The 16,317-nt window shown below is 35.9% G+C and overlaps 1 protein-coding gene and 1 long non-coding RNA gene across 2 annotated transcripts in view; both read right to left on the bottom strand.

Annotated features, from left to right (window-relative positions):
* Positions 1–998, bottom strand: part of LOC139720108 (uncharacterized protein C05D11.1-like) — a 38,813-nt gene extending 37,815 nt beyond the window's left edge. The window contains exon 1 of the mRNA XM_071631476.1: positions 857–998. Within this exon, the coding sequence (XP_071487577.1) occupies positions 857–998 (142 nt within the window). The remainder of the gene's footprint in view (positions 1–856) is intronic.
* Positions 999–9,093: 8,095 nt separating this feature from the next.
* On the bottom strand, positions 9,094–14,477 carry LOC139720107 (uncharacterized). Its single transcript, XR_011710148.1, has 3 exons — positions 14,450–14,477; positions 13,031–13,137; positions 9,094–11,822 (listed from the first exon to the last, which is right to left on the bottom strand). It is a non-coding gene; the product is annotated as an uncharacterized lncRNA (long non-coding RNA).
* Positions 14,478–16,317: the final 1,840 nt, after the last annotated feature.

Raw genomic sequence — 16,317 nt, 5'->3', positions numbered from 1 at the left:
GTCTCACAGTGTTAGTTATATGAAAGGTACTTTAACCTGAAACACAAACTAAGACAAGGAAATTCAAGGAAACTTTTGAGGTACCAAAACTTTTTATTATCTTTAAGAACTCGAGCAGGTGAGGTAGTCTATTAAAATCAGTTCCCCCAGTTAATGTCTACAAACTGTACTAGCCCCTGTCCCTTCCATTTATGATTTGAACAAAATCTAGCTATTAAAATTTAGACGGATACCATGACTTCAGAGTTCAGACATGATTTATGTTACGTAAAAACCTGTAAGTGAATAATTTTAAGACTCCCAACTTACAGTAAAATTTGACATTTCATCTTTACCCTAGTACAGATAACACCCTTAAACCCCAAAACGCTGTAACCAGGCAGTACGTACACCACTTGACTAGTATCTTAACACTGTCACTGAACAGTCCCACACGAACGTGTTGGGGTCGCAGTAGGCGAGGCCTGACTGACTGATGGTGCGGCTAAGACCAAGTACACCATCAATAGTCTTTGTCATTTTTTTACATCACGCAAGTTGCAGGGATGCAATTAAAATCACGAGGCAGGCCAGCGCGTCTAACAATGCAGAAATTTTCAATTTAATTGTAATGCCCTTTCAATTACACAAGGCATTGGTTTCTACTTCACTGAGTAGACTCCACAGTGCCCTGCATCTAATTAGCGGCGGCAGCAGCACCGAGCCCGTGTTCTAGCCGTGTAGGTCGGCGTAGTGAAGAGGTAAGCGTCCCTAGTCACCCAAGTCACCTGTGCTAACAATAGCATGCAGGCTTCGGTGCAAGCTACCACGTTCAAACATGCTCTGTCATCCATACAAATTTGAACGTTTTTCTTACCAAGCACAAAGAAACCGTTCACCAGGGGTCCCCCGACTTCTGCAAGGCACACCGTCAGTCCTGTCCGCTTGGACTTGTACTTGGTGACAGGAACAATTCCATTCGAAACCACACTGGACACCTTCTCGAAATCAGTTGCCATTTTTCGCGTGTGAATGAAGCACATACAGCTTGGGAAAACTCAATGGGGAAGTCCACGCTATCACTACTACACGTAGTACATAACACAGTCTGCTAGTCCGCGTCCATCTGCTACTGTGCACATGTGATGACGTGCATTGAGTGGGCATCGAGCTCGTGTGGTTTTTGCAAGGAGCGCCAGCTATTGTCAGAGACGATACAGTGTACCTCCAGAACAGAAATTTCTCACTTTTGAGCAAAATCAGAGCTGAACGAAGTGACACAAGAAATAGAAAATTGATATTCTTTCTCTCACCACACAAGCATTCATTGCTCAAATGTAAAAGTTATTACGTTGTATTTTCTGTTCCAATCTTTTTGATGCCGGTACTTTATTTTAAGCCGGGATTTTGAGGCAATAAAATGCTTACCGTTTGAGCTTGTTTTGGTTGCATACATTTTTGATCTCTTTTTCAATTTGGGTGAAAAGAGCTGAAAAGCTCGAAAGCTCTGGACTGGAACGAAAATAAATAAAATTTGATTTAAAAAAAAAAGGAAATGTGATGCCCATAGGCCTAGACTCTCCATTTAGAATACCCGAATATAGTTGTGTTTTGTCATATATGATAAACGTTCACTATTTGCTTTATTTATACTGGGAACTCAAAATGAGATTAAAGCGATAAAGTACATGAATATAACAATTATCGTATTAAAAAAATATGGAAAATGAGCAGGAAAAAGGGGGAATGTTCAAACTAGTTGTCAAAAATAACAGGCATGAACTTGGAAGTCAGCAACAGCTAGTACAGTATTATGTCAATTAAAAAATAAAACTGTTATCTATGTCATGTTTACTACTGTGTAGTACCCTCAAACTCCTTCCTTTAATCAGAATTCGGTTACTTATTATTGAAAATTTAGAATGACCGAAGATCAACCCTGATGCAAATTAATACACGGGGGGGGGGGGGGGGGGGGGGATCCAGGAATTCCGTAAAGGGGGTCCAAAAGAAAAAAAAAAAGAATATTTCTGGTGCCAGTTCCAGGTCTAATCAGCTGAAAAGCAATAGGATTTGGAAGCTCAATGTAAAAAACATTACCACTTAACAAAGTCACAATAAAGTCACAATTATAATAAAGTCAGAGGCCGTTGTCCAAGTAAAGCGATTTTCTTATTGATAACGGTCTCCCCCACCTGCACTCTTAAAGATCTGTAATGAAATTCATGTATTGTTTCGTGTGTTTTTATACTTGTAATGAAATCTCGTTTATATTTTCATGACTTGTGAATAATGTTTGATATCGTTATACTTATTTTCTGTTATGTACAAGTGGAGAAATAAAACTTACTGAAACTGAAACTGAAACAAAACATCTCTGATCGAGCTTTCGAATAACGAAACTTATCAATCTTAATTTTCCAAACTATTTTACGTCTATATAATTTGTGTAACTACAGTTAAGTTAATAACAAGGTTAGCACAGTTAATGAGTTGAGAAAGAAATAGGGTTGAAATTTGGATTCAGTCAATTGTGCACTGTGACTGCACACCGTATTATAGGCAAATATAATGATAGGCATTTTTAAAAACAATATGACACGCTCCGTATGAAATGATATCTTTAGATTATATCCAGAGTATATTATGTTCACACATTATCTTACTTTGCGTTATAGGTTGTCCGTTTCCCTCAAACTATAGGAATAATACTTTTTATAATTCAACACATTAGAAAGTCATGATATTTCGGGTTACAAGATGCTATAAATCTCTCTTCATGATGATATACTTACATAAGTTTCGCAGACACAGTAAGCTCAAGAGATACTGGCAATTAAGCCAATGGCGTTGGTGGGAAGCAGGGTTGAATAAAGTCACTACTTTTCTTGATTGCTGGATATACATGTCCAAATAGGCCTAGTAACTGTTGTGCTTCATGCAGCAAGTTTAAAGAACAGCTGGTCAGGGGTAAGGATGATCCTTGTGTGTATGATAGTTTGTTTTGATATCACTTGTTAGTTTCTAATAGATTGATCATCATTATTTTCCTAGCAATTGCTTTTATTACTATCATTATTCATTTTCTTATGGTAATAATAATGACAATAATAATAACAATAATAATAATAATGATAATAATGACTATTATTATTATTATTATTATTATTATCATCATCATCATCATCATCATCATCATCATCATTATGCCTATTATCATCATCATCAACATCACCACCATCACAATATCGTCATCGTTATCAATATGAATTTTATTGTTATTATCATCATAAATTTCATGGCTTCATGGCAATGGATTCTATTAGTAAACATGACTGAATCCCTTTTGCGTCTTTCGTACATTCATCTAGACTGGTCTTTCCGAATCAAAAAGTGTCTTTTTGATATTTTGACAAATCGCAATTAATGGATACACAGTCCTGCGCTGAATTTCGAAACAGAGCCCTCTATAGAGTCAAAGAGACGCAAACCCTCGGGCATTCTAAAGTTATTTGCACAAGAGTACAGAGCCAGTTCGTTCCACTTTCATATATGCGTAGCGCATGAACAGAAAAGATGATTTGTGATAACAGAATGGGTTTAAAATTATTGTGAGAAGCATCTATGAAGTAACAATAATATTCATGACATGATCATAATATCATGGCCAACACGTCAACCAGTCCTGACAGCAACACAAGTGTTCATTAAAAATATTAGATGTTAAAGTACTTTGTTTGTTTGTTTGTTTGTTTGTTTGTTTGTTCACTTTCCATCTGAGAAGATGGCTAGATAGCAAATACTCAGCTATACTTACTGGTCTTCCATGGGGTTCAGTTGGATGTGAGGCGGGACCACTTCACCGGGTTAATCACCCTGCTCATTGCGATGAATGAATGAAGCGGGATCTTTTACGTGCACGAGTTGTGACTCTCTCACACTCGCGATCTCCATTTCATGTCCTACCTGAGTGGTGTCTTTCCTCTTGCTATAGAGGGGACGATATTGCTCAGAAAGATTCGGGTATCGAACCCGGGTCGCTTGGGTCGAAGGCAGACGCCGCTACCGAGTGAGCCAACTCACCGCTACTGGCCCAGGTGGAGATGAGTATTGAGCTTTTAATTTTTATGCGAGATACTAAGAAACCACTTATGAAAAATGTTACAGAGCATACTAGTACCATTCTAAAATAAATTGAACATTTATTCGATAAAAAGAGATTTTGGAATGGCTGAGATATCCAAAAACAAAGTAAACGAAGCGATACTAAGAAAAGGTGGGTCTCCCCTTTTATTAGGATCCCTTTGTTTTAGATATCTTGGTCATATCAAAACAAATTTTCATCGAATAAATGTTTAATTCCCTTGAAATTACATGCTCTTTCGTATTTCATAACACAATTCTAAACCAGACCTATACGATCCCTTTAACAAATAGCAAAGTATGATAATGCATGCAACGTACGTATGACAAGTGAAATTGATGTTTCCTTAGTGCAAATTGGCGGGCTATTATAGATGGTTTTGTCAGATTTTTTTCTGACAAACTGTTATAAGCTATTCATATTGTGATTCAACATGAAATTCTGTTGTTATGTATGTCGCTTTGACAACGAGTAAAGTTAACCAAGAAAAAAAAAGAAAGGTCATTTTGTCCAAAATGTCCACATGGGCTGATGACGATTTGTCAAGGCTTTTTGGTATTACATTATACGCATATCGCATTTCCTGGTGGATTAGTTGCATTAAGTTCAAAAGAGAGAATAAGTTTCATTTTATAGGCATGCGTGTTTGTTAACAAGCTTATCTGAAAGAATACTGTAATTGCCAGCACCGTCATTTAAAGGAGAAGTTTTCCACAAATAAACTCGTGGTTAGAGTGAATGAAGCAATATCAGTGTAGATCGCGTCAGTGAAGTTTGTGGAAATTGTTAAAAAGTTAGGAAATTTAAGGCTTGGTGCCGCGCTAATAGACAAGTACATTCAATAATAAGTATAATTATTGTAAACATCCCCTTTCAAACATCAACAAGCATGCATTTATTAAACTTGTATAACCGGTAAACTCCCAAACTTTGGAACTTGTTTTGCTATGTTTTAAAAAGAGAGTAAATTTAATGATATATTCTACGAAACATTCCAGGTGTATGTATAACAACCAACTAGTGTCAAAATTAGTGCGCAAAAACAAAGATGTCTTAAGAAAAGATATAACGTTATATATATATATATATATATATATATATAGGTATATAATTATATATATATATATATATATATATATATATTTTTTATGTGTATATATATAATTATATATATATATATATATATATATATATATATATATATATACATATACATATATATATAAAGAGTTTGTTCGCAAAAACCGATCAGTCCATTTTTGAAGATTTTGAAGTATGGTTTCTGGGATAAAGTACAAAATAATACCTTTTAAACGATTTATTGGTCACTACATATAATGATAGTTATAGAGATTAATTTTTAAAGTTGTGGTCAAAAGAAGCATTTTTTTTCTTATTATTCTCTTTATTTTTCTTGACCTTTAATCGCAAATATCTCCATTTGGCAAATATGGACTTATCAGTTTTTGCGAACAAACTCTTCATATATAGGCCTATATAGAGAGAGTAACTTGACATCACGAAGCTCAATAAAGTCGTAAACATCAAATTTCCTAATCCGTGCATTTTTAAAGGTTTTTATACTCTTAAGATTTTTTATTGAAACATATATTTTTCCCAATCCATTTCTAATGCGGACGAAAACGGAATGATTAATAGTTTAGCCGCAGGGTAGGGTTTAGGAAATTACGTATGTAAACACGATATTTCAATTACAGACTCCGTTAGAAAGATGTTTCAGAAATTCAAAATATTCCCAGATTTGATCTCGGACAGAGGCGGATGAAATATAAATCTTTTGGATTTTAAGCGAACGTGAATTTTCATATAATTTTATCATTTTGTCGTCTGTTTATAGGTTTTGCGACTTTATGAGGATAAGATGTTGACCGACCGCCTGCATATCCCCAACACCCATTGCAAATATACCTGTGGATTGAGTGAATTATAAAGCAGCAAATTAGTAAAACATCAGTGAAAGTTTCAGGAAATTCGGAGGGCCTGTTCAAAAGTTTTTTTGAATTTTTATATTATCTGTGCAGACATCATGGACAAGTATATAAACTAATCACTTCATGACATCTTTATTAACGACAATATGAAAAATACATATGGAGAATTGCTCAAAATTTCATTTTAATGAAAATTACACATTCAATCGACTTTTTACTGATATAATGTTAAGGTTACTATTTTTCTCCTTGCTTTCTAATAGAGTTGTGAAACAAGTGCTCTTTCATTATGCTAGAAAAAAAAAAAGATGTGTTGAATTTTTCCAATATTTTCTTCATATTTTTTTAGCCAATAACGTAATGAGCTGTAGTAGTCTCCTTATACAGTGATGATGCCACCAAAACTTTAAAAATTCATAGCTTCTGAATCATTGTTGTCCGATTTCCCTCAAACTTTCACTGATGTGATCTACTAATATTATCGCTTTCACCCAATCAACGTCTTATGATTGGACTTTGGTTTCCTTTAAATCAATTACACGGTTTTTCTCTGCAGAAATCAGAGTACGACACAACAGTGATATTCGTAGTACTGCTGACAAGGAAATATTATAAATAATTTATTCATTTCTTGGCAGAAAATAACAGAAAAATGTAAGACAGTACAGCTACAGTAAAAGCAAGTTACTCCTGGACAAGCAGAGGAATTGATAATAATATGTTTAGTTATTTACATCATGTACATCTGCACAAGGAATAAGGAATTCAAATACATCGATTACTAATCAGAATTAGACAAAATAAAGAATAAAATCATGTATAACTAATAACAGAGAATAAAGATTCACTCTTGGTATTAATTGCACAACCCTCGTAACATACTTGATCTCGTAGAACAGAAGAAACTGAAAATAAAATGTGCGGCGATGGCGAATGACTTTCTTTATTCCTGACTGATTGTGTAACGGCAACGGCTCATGCCTTTTTTCACACAAAACGTTACACTTCATCCTGGCTATTAGGTTATCATGTTCACTGGGTTTTCTTTTTTTTTTTTTGTCTTTTTCAGTAGAACGAACTCTTCAGATTGTATTTTCACGACAAAGTCCGTTTAATCCTTCTGAGTTACACACACATTTTTCGATAATAATGATGCATTTAATGACATCATTCTTTTCTTATTATCGATATGTTTAGCAAAATGTGTCATTGTTGTTTTGGGGTTGAAGGGGATGTATTACTTCGTTTATCGTTCGTGTGCTGAACAATCATTCATATTTCCTTTGGGGTTTTTTTTTTCGACTGTTTTATTGATACAGTAACACATGAGATTTGGAGTCCAATGTCATGTTAAACATCCACGAAGAATACATGGGCCGCATTCAAGATTTTTCACTTTTTCTCAAATGTGACTATGATACCTGCAAAGTGTGATAAGATAGAAGTCAGGTGCAAAGAAAGCAGCTGTGTCAACCACTCTATGAAAACAGTAGTCTACCGTTATGTCAGCAATTAACGATTTCATACAATACAGAACAAAAATATCAGAATGGGGAAAAATCTCAATCACTCAAACATCCTTTAGAAGTGACAAAAATAATGATAAGACAGAAAAATGCCGGATGCCGGATGGTCATCAGAGACAGCTAACATTCGCACTTTGCAAATACAAGACGAAGCGTTAGACTGTAGCAGTGGCTCACATAGATTACTTTCATCATTTCACACCTACTCTTTTCTTTCTTTTCTTTTCATTTAGTCATTTGATAAGCAGGATTACAACATTTGTAGGAAAGCATTTTGAAGACCAAGTATGTCATCAAATTTCACCTACAATAAACAAACAAACAAACAAAAATCAATCCATTCTCGAAGTACAAATGTCTGTTATGTCCTTATATCGAGATGTGACACAGTCATGCATCTTTTCCAAAGTCAAAATTTCATACATGGTTGATCATCCTTTCTATTCTATACATCTCTCTCTCTCTCTCTCTCTCTCTCTCCCTCTTATCAGGCATAGATACTAAATACAATCACTAAGTATTAAAGCTGCAACATTTCGGGGTTTTTCTCTCATCTTCTGCTATCTTCTGTTATCCAAACATCACAAAACAGTGTAAGCTACACTATAATGCCTGCGTCAACCAGCAAAGCCCTTGTTTTTTGTGTGTAATTCTTTTTTGAGTTGTGTAAAAGTGGAACAAATAAAACAGAATACAGTGTAAACGTTGAGCCTATCATAAAATCTGACATTTATATGTTTTTCTTTTCTTTTACCGTTATTTATCTTCTTCTTCTTTTTTTTTTTGGGGGGGGGGGTAATTCTTTATGGTATCATTTGAAATGAAATGGCAGATTGATTTCTTAACAAACCTACAAACCTCCACGAGAAAACTAGCACGGCTTTACAGACGAGAAGCAATGAATAAGAACAAGCAATTTTCCCGAAATATCAACTATTCACACATTAAATGCGAAAATGCAATATTCTATAGTGCATGCTCCGTGAAATCATCAACCCGAGCCTCCATGAAATTATAAAATATGAATGCCCAGCTCAAAACCCAGACAGAGTCGCATAGGATTCTCTGTATAATGGACCAAATGAGTGGTGTGGGTTCACCGACAGAAAACTTTAAAGGTTGTCCTACCTGGATGAGTAATAATTATTTTCTCTGTATATTATAGGCCTACTATAGATACTGCCGAAATTTGGCGACTTAAAAACGAATTGAAATCACCTAAGCAGCTTTCTAGACCATAGTTTTGAGACATGTGCTGCTTTACTTTACTCGTGGACAGAACACCTGAGTGACGTTTAAATCTTTAATCTCCCTTTCTCTCTTTTCTGCGAAACTGCACCACGTGCCTTTCTCCTATTTCAACCACTTTTGGAATGGGCTACGATGGTGCAATTATTACAAGTTAAATATCATTTTTATACTTTAGAGCTTACTTTTTTTATATACTGTATATAGAAAAGTGGAAACTCACTTTAGTCTCTTTTTTGTGGGTTTTGAGCTGGGCGATCACAAATAATCTGATTTATTCTATTTAATCACAAACCGAATGAGTTTTTTACACCGCACATGACGATATGATATTGCAGTAACTCTCGAGTGGAGATAAAACGACGATTAGTTTGACATATAATCATCTTATCAAAGCACCAATTAGCCAATCGGAAATTGCCATACAAAAGCAGGTATCATTGCTGAACGGCAAACACTAAAATGCTCTTCACAGTTCAATGACTTAGCCGAGATTAAGTGCCATGGAAACAAAGTAGCTTTATTCATGCATCTATTATCTTCGAACTACTTCAGAGTCCGGGTTATGTGCTAAAACCTTTTTAGCACATTCCCTGTTATTATCATCTTATGATCAACATTATCATCATTACTTGTCTTTCATCATCATTAACATAAGGCAAAACCGAAAATAATCATCTCTGAAGCCTTCAGAGGGCAACGACCTCTGATAACAACCTCTGGCAACAACCTCTGATGTTACGTTATTTGTCTTTTTCTTTCTCCGTTTGCTCTTTTTCCCCTCGGGAGGGGGGAGTCATTTTAAAACTTTATGAATTAATCATTGTAAAACACCAACAAAACACCCAAGCAAGCACATAACAAACAAACACAACGTAACTTTGCCATTAAGGAGGGGAAAGTGTTAGTAACATGGCTTGCGCTAAAAAGCCTGGACTTTGTTGAATTAAGCCGATAGGCCTATATGTTTATGCAATAGAATTTATTTAAAAGTGATATAATACAAAGTGTCAACTCATGTGTATGAACCTACTAGACTGACCGCGTTCTTTTCAAACATTTATGCTTTGTACCTACAAAATAGAATGACTATAGGCCGCCTTCCTGTCTCGCTGTCTCTTTCTCTCTCTCTCTCTCTCTTTGTTTCTTTCAGTCTTTCCAAAATCTACCATAAACAGCATGTTTGTTGGTACCGCAGGACGTCTCCAATGTTTTTATTGTTTCAGCTTATACATGAATCCTGATGAACACTCTGATCAGCTTTGCTACAAGCAGAAAACACTTCAACTGCACATTAGCGGGCAGCGATTCGGCGTGATTTTGTGTGTCAGCATTGACGAATAAGCAACTTGTCTAAAAATGTGTGAGGTTTATTTTTTCTTCAGCAAATCATTTGACAATGGTGCACTTGATCACAGTTAGTTATGCAGTTACAAATCTAATGTTTACTTCAGAGGCATCAAACAACTATTGTTTAATACAACATTGTATTTCTCGAAATCAAGAAACGGGTTTTACAAAATGGGTACCTGATGTACAAGTGATATTTGCCTCACTAATCAAAAAAAAAAAAAAACTCAATTATTCCATAATCTAAAAGGGTGGCAATTATGCAATTAAACAATAGGTGGTGAAACTAAAGTAGAATACGCGAAGCTCAATAACCATGCAGCTCAATTCAGTCTACCACATCATCGAATGAGATGGCAATGTTCCGGTAAAGAGGGGGCGTGATGTTGCAAGATTGCAAGACGAGTCTTTGAAGTATATTTTGTATTTACAATATATACAAACAGAGCGAACGTGGTTCTTAATATTTGCGATAAGGAAAACATCTACTGACTCCTAGAGAAACGAACCAAACAAAACTGACAAGTTGGAGAACTTTAGTGTAAAGGTAAACACTGCAAATCTGTTTACAAAATTCAGTTTGCGCAATGTTATGACGAAAGGCATCGCTGATTTCAAAAGCTTCTAAATTCCACATGTCTATATATACGCTTGGCATTTTGCGATCTTTAAATTTATTGATTGACCAGTCTACAGAGTTGTAATCTGATAAACCTATGGATTGAGTATGGGATTAAGGATGCGATGTTTGGATCGTACTCCTTTTCGAAGATGCGATCACGTACGCCAGGTTCCCCCTTTTTTCAATTATTACCTTTCACCACGGAAATCGTTTTTATACTCAGTAGATGAGATGGCAGTTTTAAGTGGTTAGTTAAAAAAGAAATGCCATAAATCTCTTTGAACAAGGAGTAACCTGATTGATTGCATCTGGTTCCAGCGTCATATCGTATCCAAGGAATGAAGCCAAATATTTGTCAATTTATGACATTTCTCTCTACTTTAGTAAACGGGGGCCGAATTGATCTAAATTAACGCACTGGTCATTCGTCACTATCTTGTCCGAGAGCCCCAAACGTAAAATTGCCACTTGTGAAACACCACGAACTAATTTAGTGATGAGAGGACATTGAAATAAGGAGAAAAGTGACGGATGGGGTGAGGAAATAGATGGGGGAACTTTCGCGCGTAAATATGACGTACAGAATGACCGCTCATGAAGTGCCGACATTTTGAGCTCAGAGCTTTAGAAACATTGGCAATTATTATACGCTTGCAGGAGGGAAAACAAGAGACAAATTAGTGACGAAGGTAATTTTGTGAAGTAACAACACTTCCGTGCAAAGAAACACACCGAGCGGTTTGATAAGGCATCAGGGCTTGCACATTTATTTGGTACAAACTGTTAAAAGTTACAATGTATTCCTGTTAGGTTTGTGGACCGTCTGCACACACAGTGGTGAATCCAGTTGGATGTATACTGCACATTAAGACGATGTTGCGTGGTACGCTTGCGGATTGGCATGTGATGGCAAAGCTTGTGGTGAGATTCCCGACGGGTGGTTTTTGTTGCAGTAAAAGCTTTCTAGACTGGTTTTCAACTGCAAAGGTGTCCTAGTACCCCTGTAGATGAATGGAAAGTACATTTGAAATCAATGACTTCATGCAATTTCCGTGTCATCATTACTGACAATTTTGCTCTGATTCTCGTTATTTCATAGCTGCCTTTTAAACAGAATGCAGCCTATATACACTATATAGCGATGAGTGGTATGATACAATAGCTAACACTGTGATAAACAGTAATCAATCATATAGTTATGATGGTATATGAATTCATACTTCATCTTCATAGCAAGGCATGAAAAACCCTTAAGTACTTTTATGTAATATCATGCCAATTCATGTTTTATTACAAGTAAGAAAAAAGAGTGAGCAGAATTCGACTAGGGTGGCGGCCTCAAATCAAATGCAAAATGAACAAGAGGAAAAAAACGAAGACAGTGAGTTTGAGGTATAGACCTTCTAACACGTTCCTATAGAAGGAAAAGTGGAATACCAAGGACATTTGGAGTGAAACGGAAAAGAAGAGAGAAAATGTCTGCGTTAGTAAACTTGATGAAAAGCAGAATGATTAAAGATTGCACAACTAAGAACACATATAAGAAGTATCGCTAACGAAAAAAAAAATGACAACTATTAGTATGAATATTTTAATGTGGCTCTTAAAATCGTGAAAAGATATTACACTGAGCTTAGGTCGTTGGTTTAGGTCCGTCAAATGTGGTGGATATTGTTTTGCAGATAGAATTCTAGCTTAAAATCTAACTGGTGTCTAAAGACTGAACAAAAATGAAATAGCATATTATCTAATTGAACACTCATTCGGATGCACGTGACGAGCCCGACACCCACGAGTCATACAACCCATGAGTCACGCACTACGCGAGTCGTACAGCCCACGAGTCGTACAGCCCACGAGTCCTACAGCCCACGAGTCGTACAGCCCACGAGTCGTACAGCCCACGAGTCGCACAGCCCACGAGTCGTACAGCCCACGAGCTCGACACTATAGGCCAATAAGACCCATGAGTGCGACACACATTCCGGGCACACACTTTTTATCAAAGGGGATAATGTACGCAGCGTCTGTCTCGTGGGCCTTTGTTTTCCTATAATAATAGTGTCAGACTTGTTGGCCTTGTTTGCTTATATACTGTCGGACTCGATTGCCTATAGTGTATGACTCGTGGGCTGTATGACTCGTGGGTGTCGGGCTCGTGGGATGACCCCTCTCAAACGACCCATTAATATACTACATGCTGACTTACCAAAATAAGCATTCCCAGAGCAGGTTTTCTAGTTGTTAGTCATTGTCGCTGGCAGCAGGCAGTTGAAATAATTCACTTATTCGTTTCCTAATCATCGCTTGTCGCTTCTACAAGACAGACATAGAGAAGATGATATAAAGGTGATAATTTAACCAGAGGAACCAAAAAAAAAAAAATCCCACACAATATGAACAGAATAATACAGATGCTGTGAATTAAGACGCTGTACAGTTAAAGGCAAAACACTCTTCAAAACTCGTATGAATACGTAGCGCGGTCTAATTTGAGTAGCTTGCAATCACGATCCAAAAGGCATCTAAATTTACAAGAAAAGTTTAGATACTGAAATGGCTCCTGGCCGACCCATGATTTCAAACTGCATATTTAACGAAAACTGACTAAAAATATTCATCACAAAACCACAGCTTCAGAAGTTTCTCCGACGCAATCTTACGACGAAACTCACAAGTAAATCAGTATTCTGAATTTCTCATACATGTTATACAGGCAGCTTAAACCTCGACGCAATTACACTTAAAAAACACTATACCGTATGTTTAAGAAAATACAACAGGACCCTCCGCAATGATAACTTTAAAAACAGTCGATCAATTCAAATACAATTTCAGGGTATGAAACTATAAATAACTGCCCACATCTTACAGAAAACCTCATCCGATTTGCTTCAGTTGTCAAAGAGAAATTACGAGTTTTGTAGATCATGTAAGGAATCCCTTCCCTCCAAGTTCTGTCCATTGTGTTCACACATTATCTATATACGCAGTTCCAAAAGCATCCAAGTGCTAAACTTGGAAGAATCAGACCAATGACCTGCTTTACAACAATCCACATTCACTGTGAATACTTAACCAAATTAAATGGGTTTTTCTGCATAGTATAGCTAAGATGTTGTATTTTAAGACTTCGAAGTATAACATTTAGACAGTTTAATCATATTGGGAGTTATCAATGCAAAAATCAGATTGTAGTTTTTTTTTTTCTGTTTTGACATACTGTACTATATCCTACACACCAGAGTAAGATTTTGCTGCGTGAGAAGCGATCCCGAAGGAGAGGCATTTCCTTCCAGGTCATACCCCATCTTCCCAAAGGGTTAAGCGAGATGTCAAGGGGTACACGGTCGTATGAGTTTAGGAAGTACATGGGGACAAACAGATTACCCTGCCCCGACCGAACGATCAGATAAGATTAGCCTTTCATTTTTTCCCCTAACAACGGAAGTATCAATTTCATAAGCTTCCTTGGAAGGGAATAACTTGTCATAGATCGGCTGGGTGAGGAATATCAGATGAGTATGGTGTCATCTGCCACGTCATCTTAGATCTACACAAAATGCTCGTCTGTAGAAAATGATTACCGTTTACTGGTGAAATACGCAATAGTGACTGAAATACTTACGCGTCCAAACATGTCATCTTGAAAACTCTGTTAAGACAGAAGGGTAATAAGAAATAAGAAACACACTGTAAAAAGATTGCAATATTCTAATTTCATGCTGATGACAAATCTACTTTCAGTAAAATGTACATGATTGATTGAGAAGTTATATCCAAATCGCTAAAAGCCATCAGACTGATGGCAGAGGTTGGTTTCGGCTGGTATATCAATATCATCCGTCATCGGACCAATTACGACTTAAAACGGAAACAAATATTAATTGTACACAATGCATTATTTGACAACGTAGGTTAAAGCATAAATCTTCCCTTTTGTGACGTTCATCTTCTTTATAAGTAGTTGCAAAATGTTATTCGCTATTGCGCAGAACTCATTCTTCATACAATTATTGAAAGAACCTGCTTGCTGAGTTAACAATAGTTTACTCGCTACATTATCACATACTAGTTACTGATATAGTTTGGGATGTTGATTACTCATATTATATACGATGATCATATCAACAATGATAATGATAGAGATAATGATAAAAAAGAAAAGTAACAATAATATTAATGATAAAATGATAGCAATAACAAGGATAGTAACAACAATAGCAATAACAAGGATAGTAACAACAATATCAATTCATAATGATATCAATACATGCGCGCTTAAGCAATCATAAACTGTTTGCTTCAATCATCTCATTCTGTTTTGGTTTTATTTTCAATTTACATTTTTTAATGTGTTTTTTTTTTTTTATTTCTTGTCGCTGTTATTATTTGTTAACTTACCCCTGCGCAATTCTGTGTATGGAAACAACGGGCCAATCGAAGAAGATAATTTGAAAACAAAGAGAGAGACAGACAGAGAGAGAGAGAGAGAGAGCGAGAGATCCATGAATATTCCAAACATGAGCTATTTCAAGTATACACTCAAGAATGCAATACATGCGTTTCTTATTTACCTTTACGGCAATTTTTTACTGATTTGATTTGCAAATCATTTTGCAATTTGCCATTTCACTTGCAAATCAAACGAAAGATTTGTGTGTAATATTTCTTCTTCCTGTCTCATTTCACTTTCTTTTAATTACTTTATTTTGTCAAGTCACACTAATCATGCACAGTAAGCGATCAACGCATTGAAGGCAAAGATTATGTTTACCACTATGTATAATTATGTACAACGTACTTCCGATGGATTCATGTAATATCGATTGAGTACTACTACGTTAGTTATCAATTATTGTACAATGAATGTTCAGTTTAGCTCACGTAATTACATTTATTTCCAGCCAACGAAATTCATTAAGTTAAGATAAAAATGCGATCATTTTAAAAAAAAAAGCTGGGGGCAAATCTCAAATAGTGACAAATGAAGAAGAGTTTGCAGACACATTAACGTTACATTTCTACGATCATGCATTGAAATCAACAAATTACACGTTTGTTTGTTTGTTTGTTTGTTTGGGTTGTTGTTGTTGTGGGGGGGGGTTTTTTTGAGGGGGGGACGGGGTAATATAAGTAGCTTTCCTGTCTTATTTGCTTCCCTTGGTGATGCATGGATCGTTATTTCCTGAACATGCCACAATCAATTTCTTTATGAAAAAAAAAAAACCTTGGGGTAGAGACTTTTATATGAAATTAAACAAGAGTGCTCACCCGAGGATGCACCTGTTCAACAAGAGACGTGATGAGAGGGAGGGGGGAAAAGAAAAGGAAATATACAACAATTATAATCCCAAAGACATTAATTACAAATCGCAGTATCTCTGTCATGTTTTCTTCTGCTACTACTACTACTACTACTGATAATGATAATAATAATAATAATAATAATAATAATAATAATAATAATAATAATAATAATAATAATACAATACA

This window comes from Diadema antillarum, unplaced genomic scaffold (assembly GCF_040938485.1).
Source record: "Diadema antillarum isolate AM-2024a unplaced genomic scaffold, OU_Dant_1.0 scf00000122, whole genome shotgun sequence".
NCBI classification, from domain to species: Eukaryota; Metazoa; Echinodermata; class Echinoidea; order Diadematoida; family Diadematidae; genus Diadema; species Diadema antillarum.
This window is presented reverse-complemented; position numbering and strand designations above follow the sequence as displayed.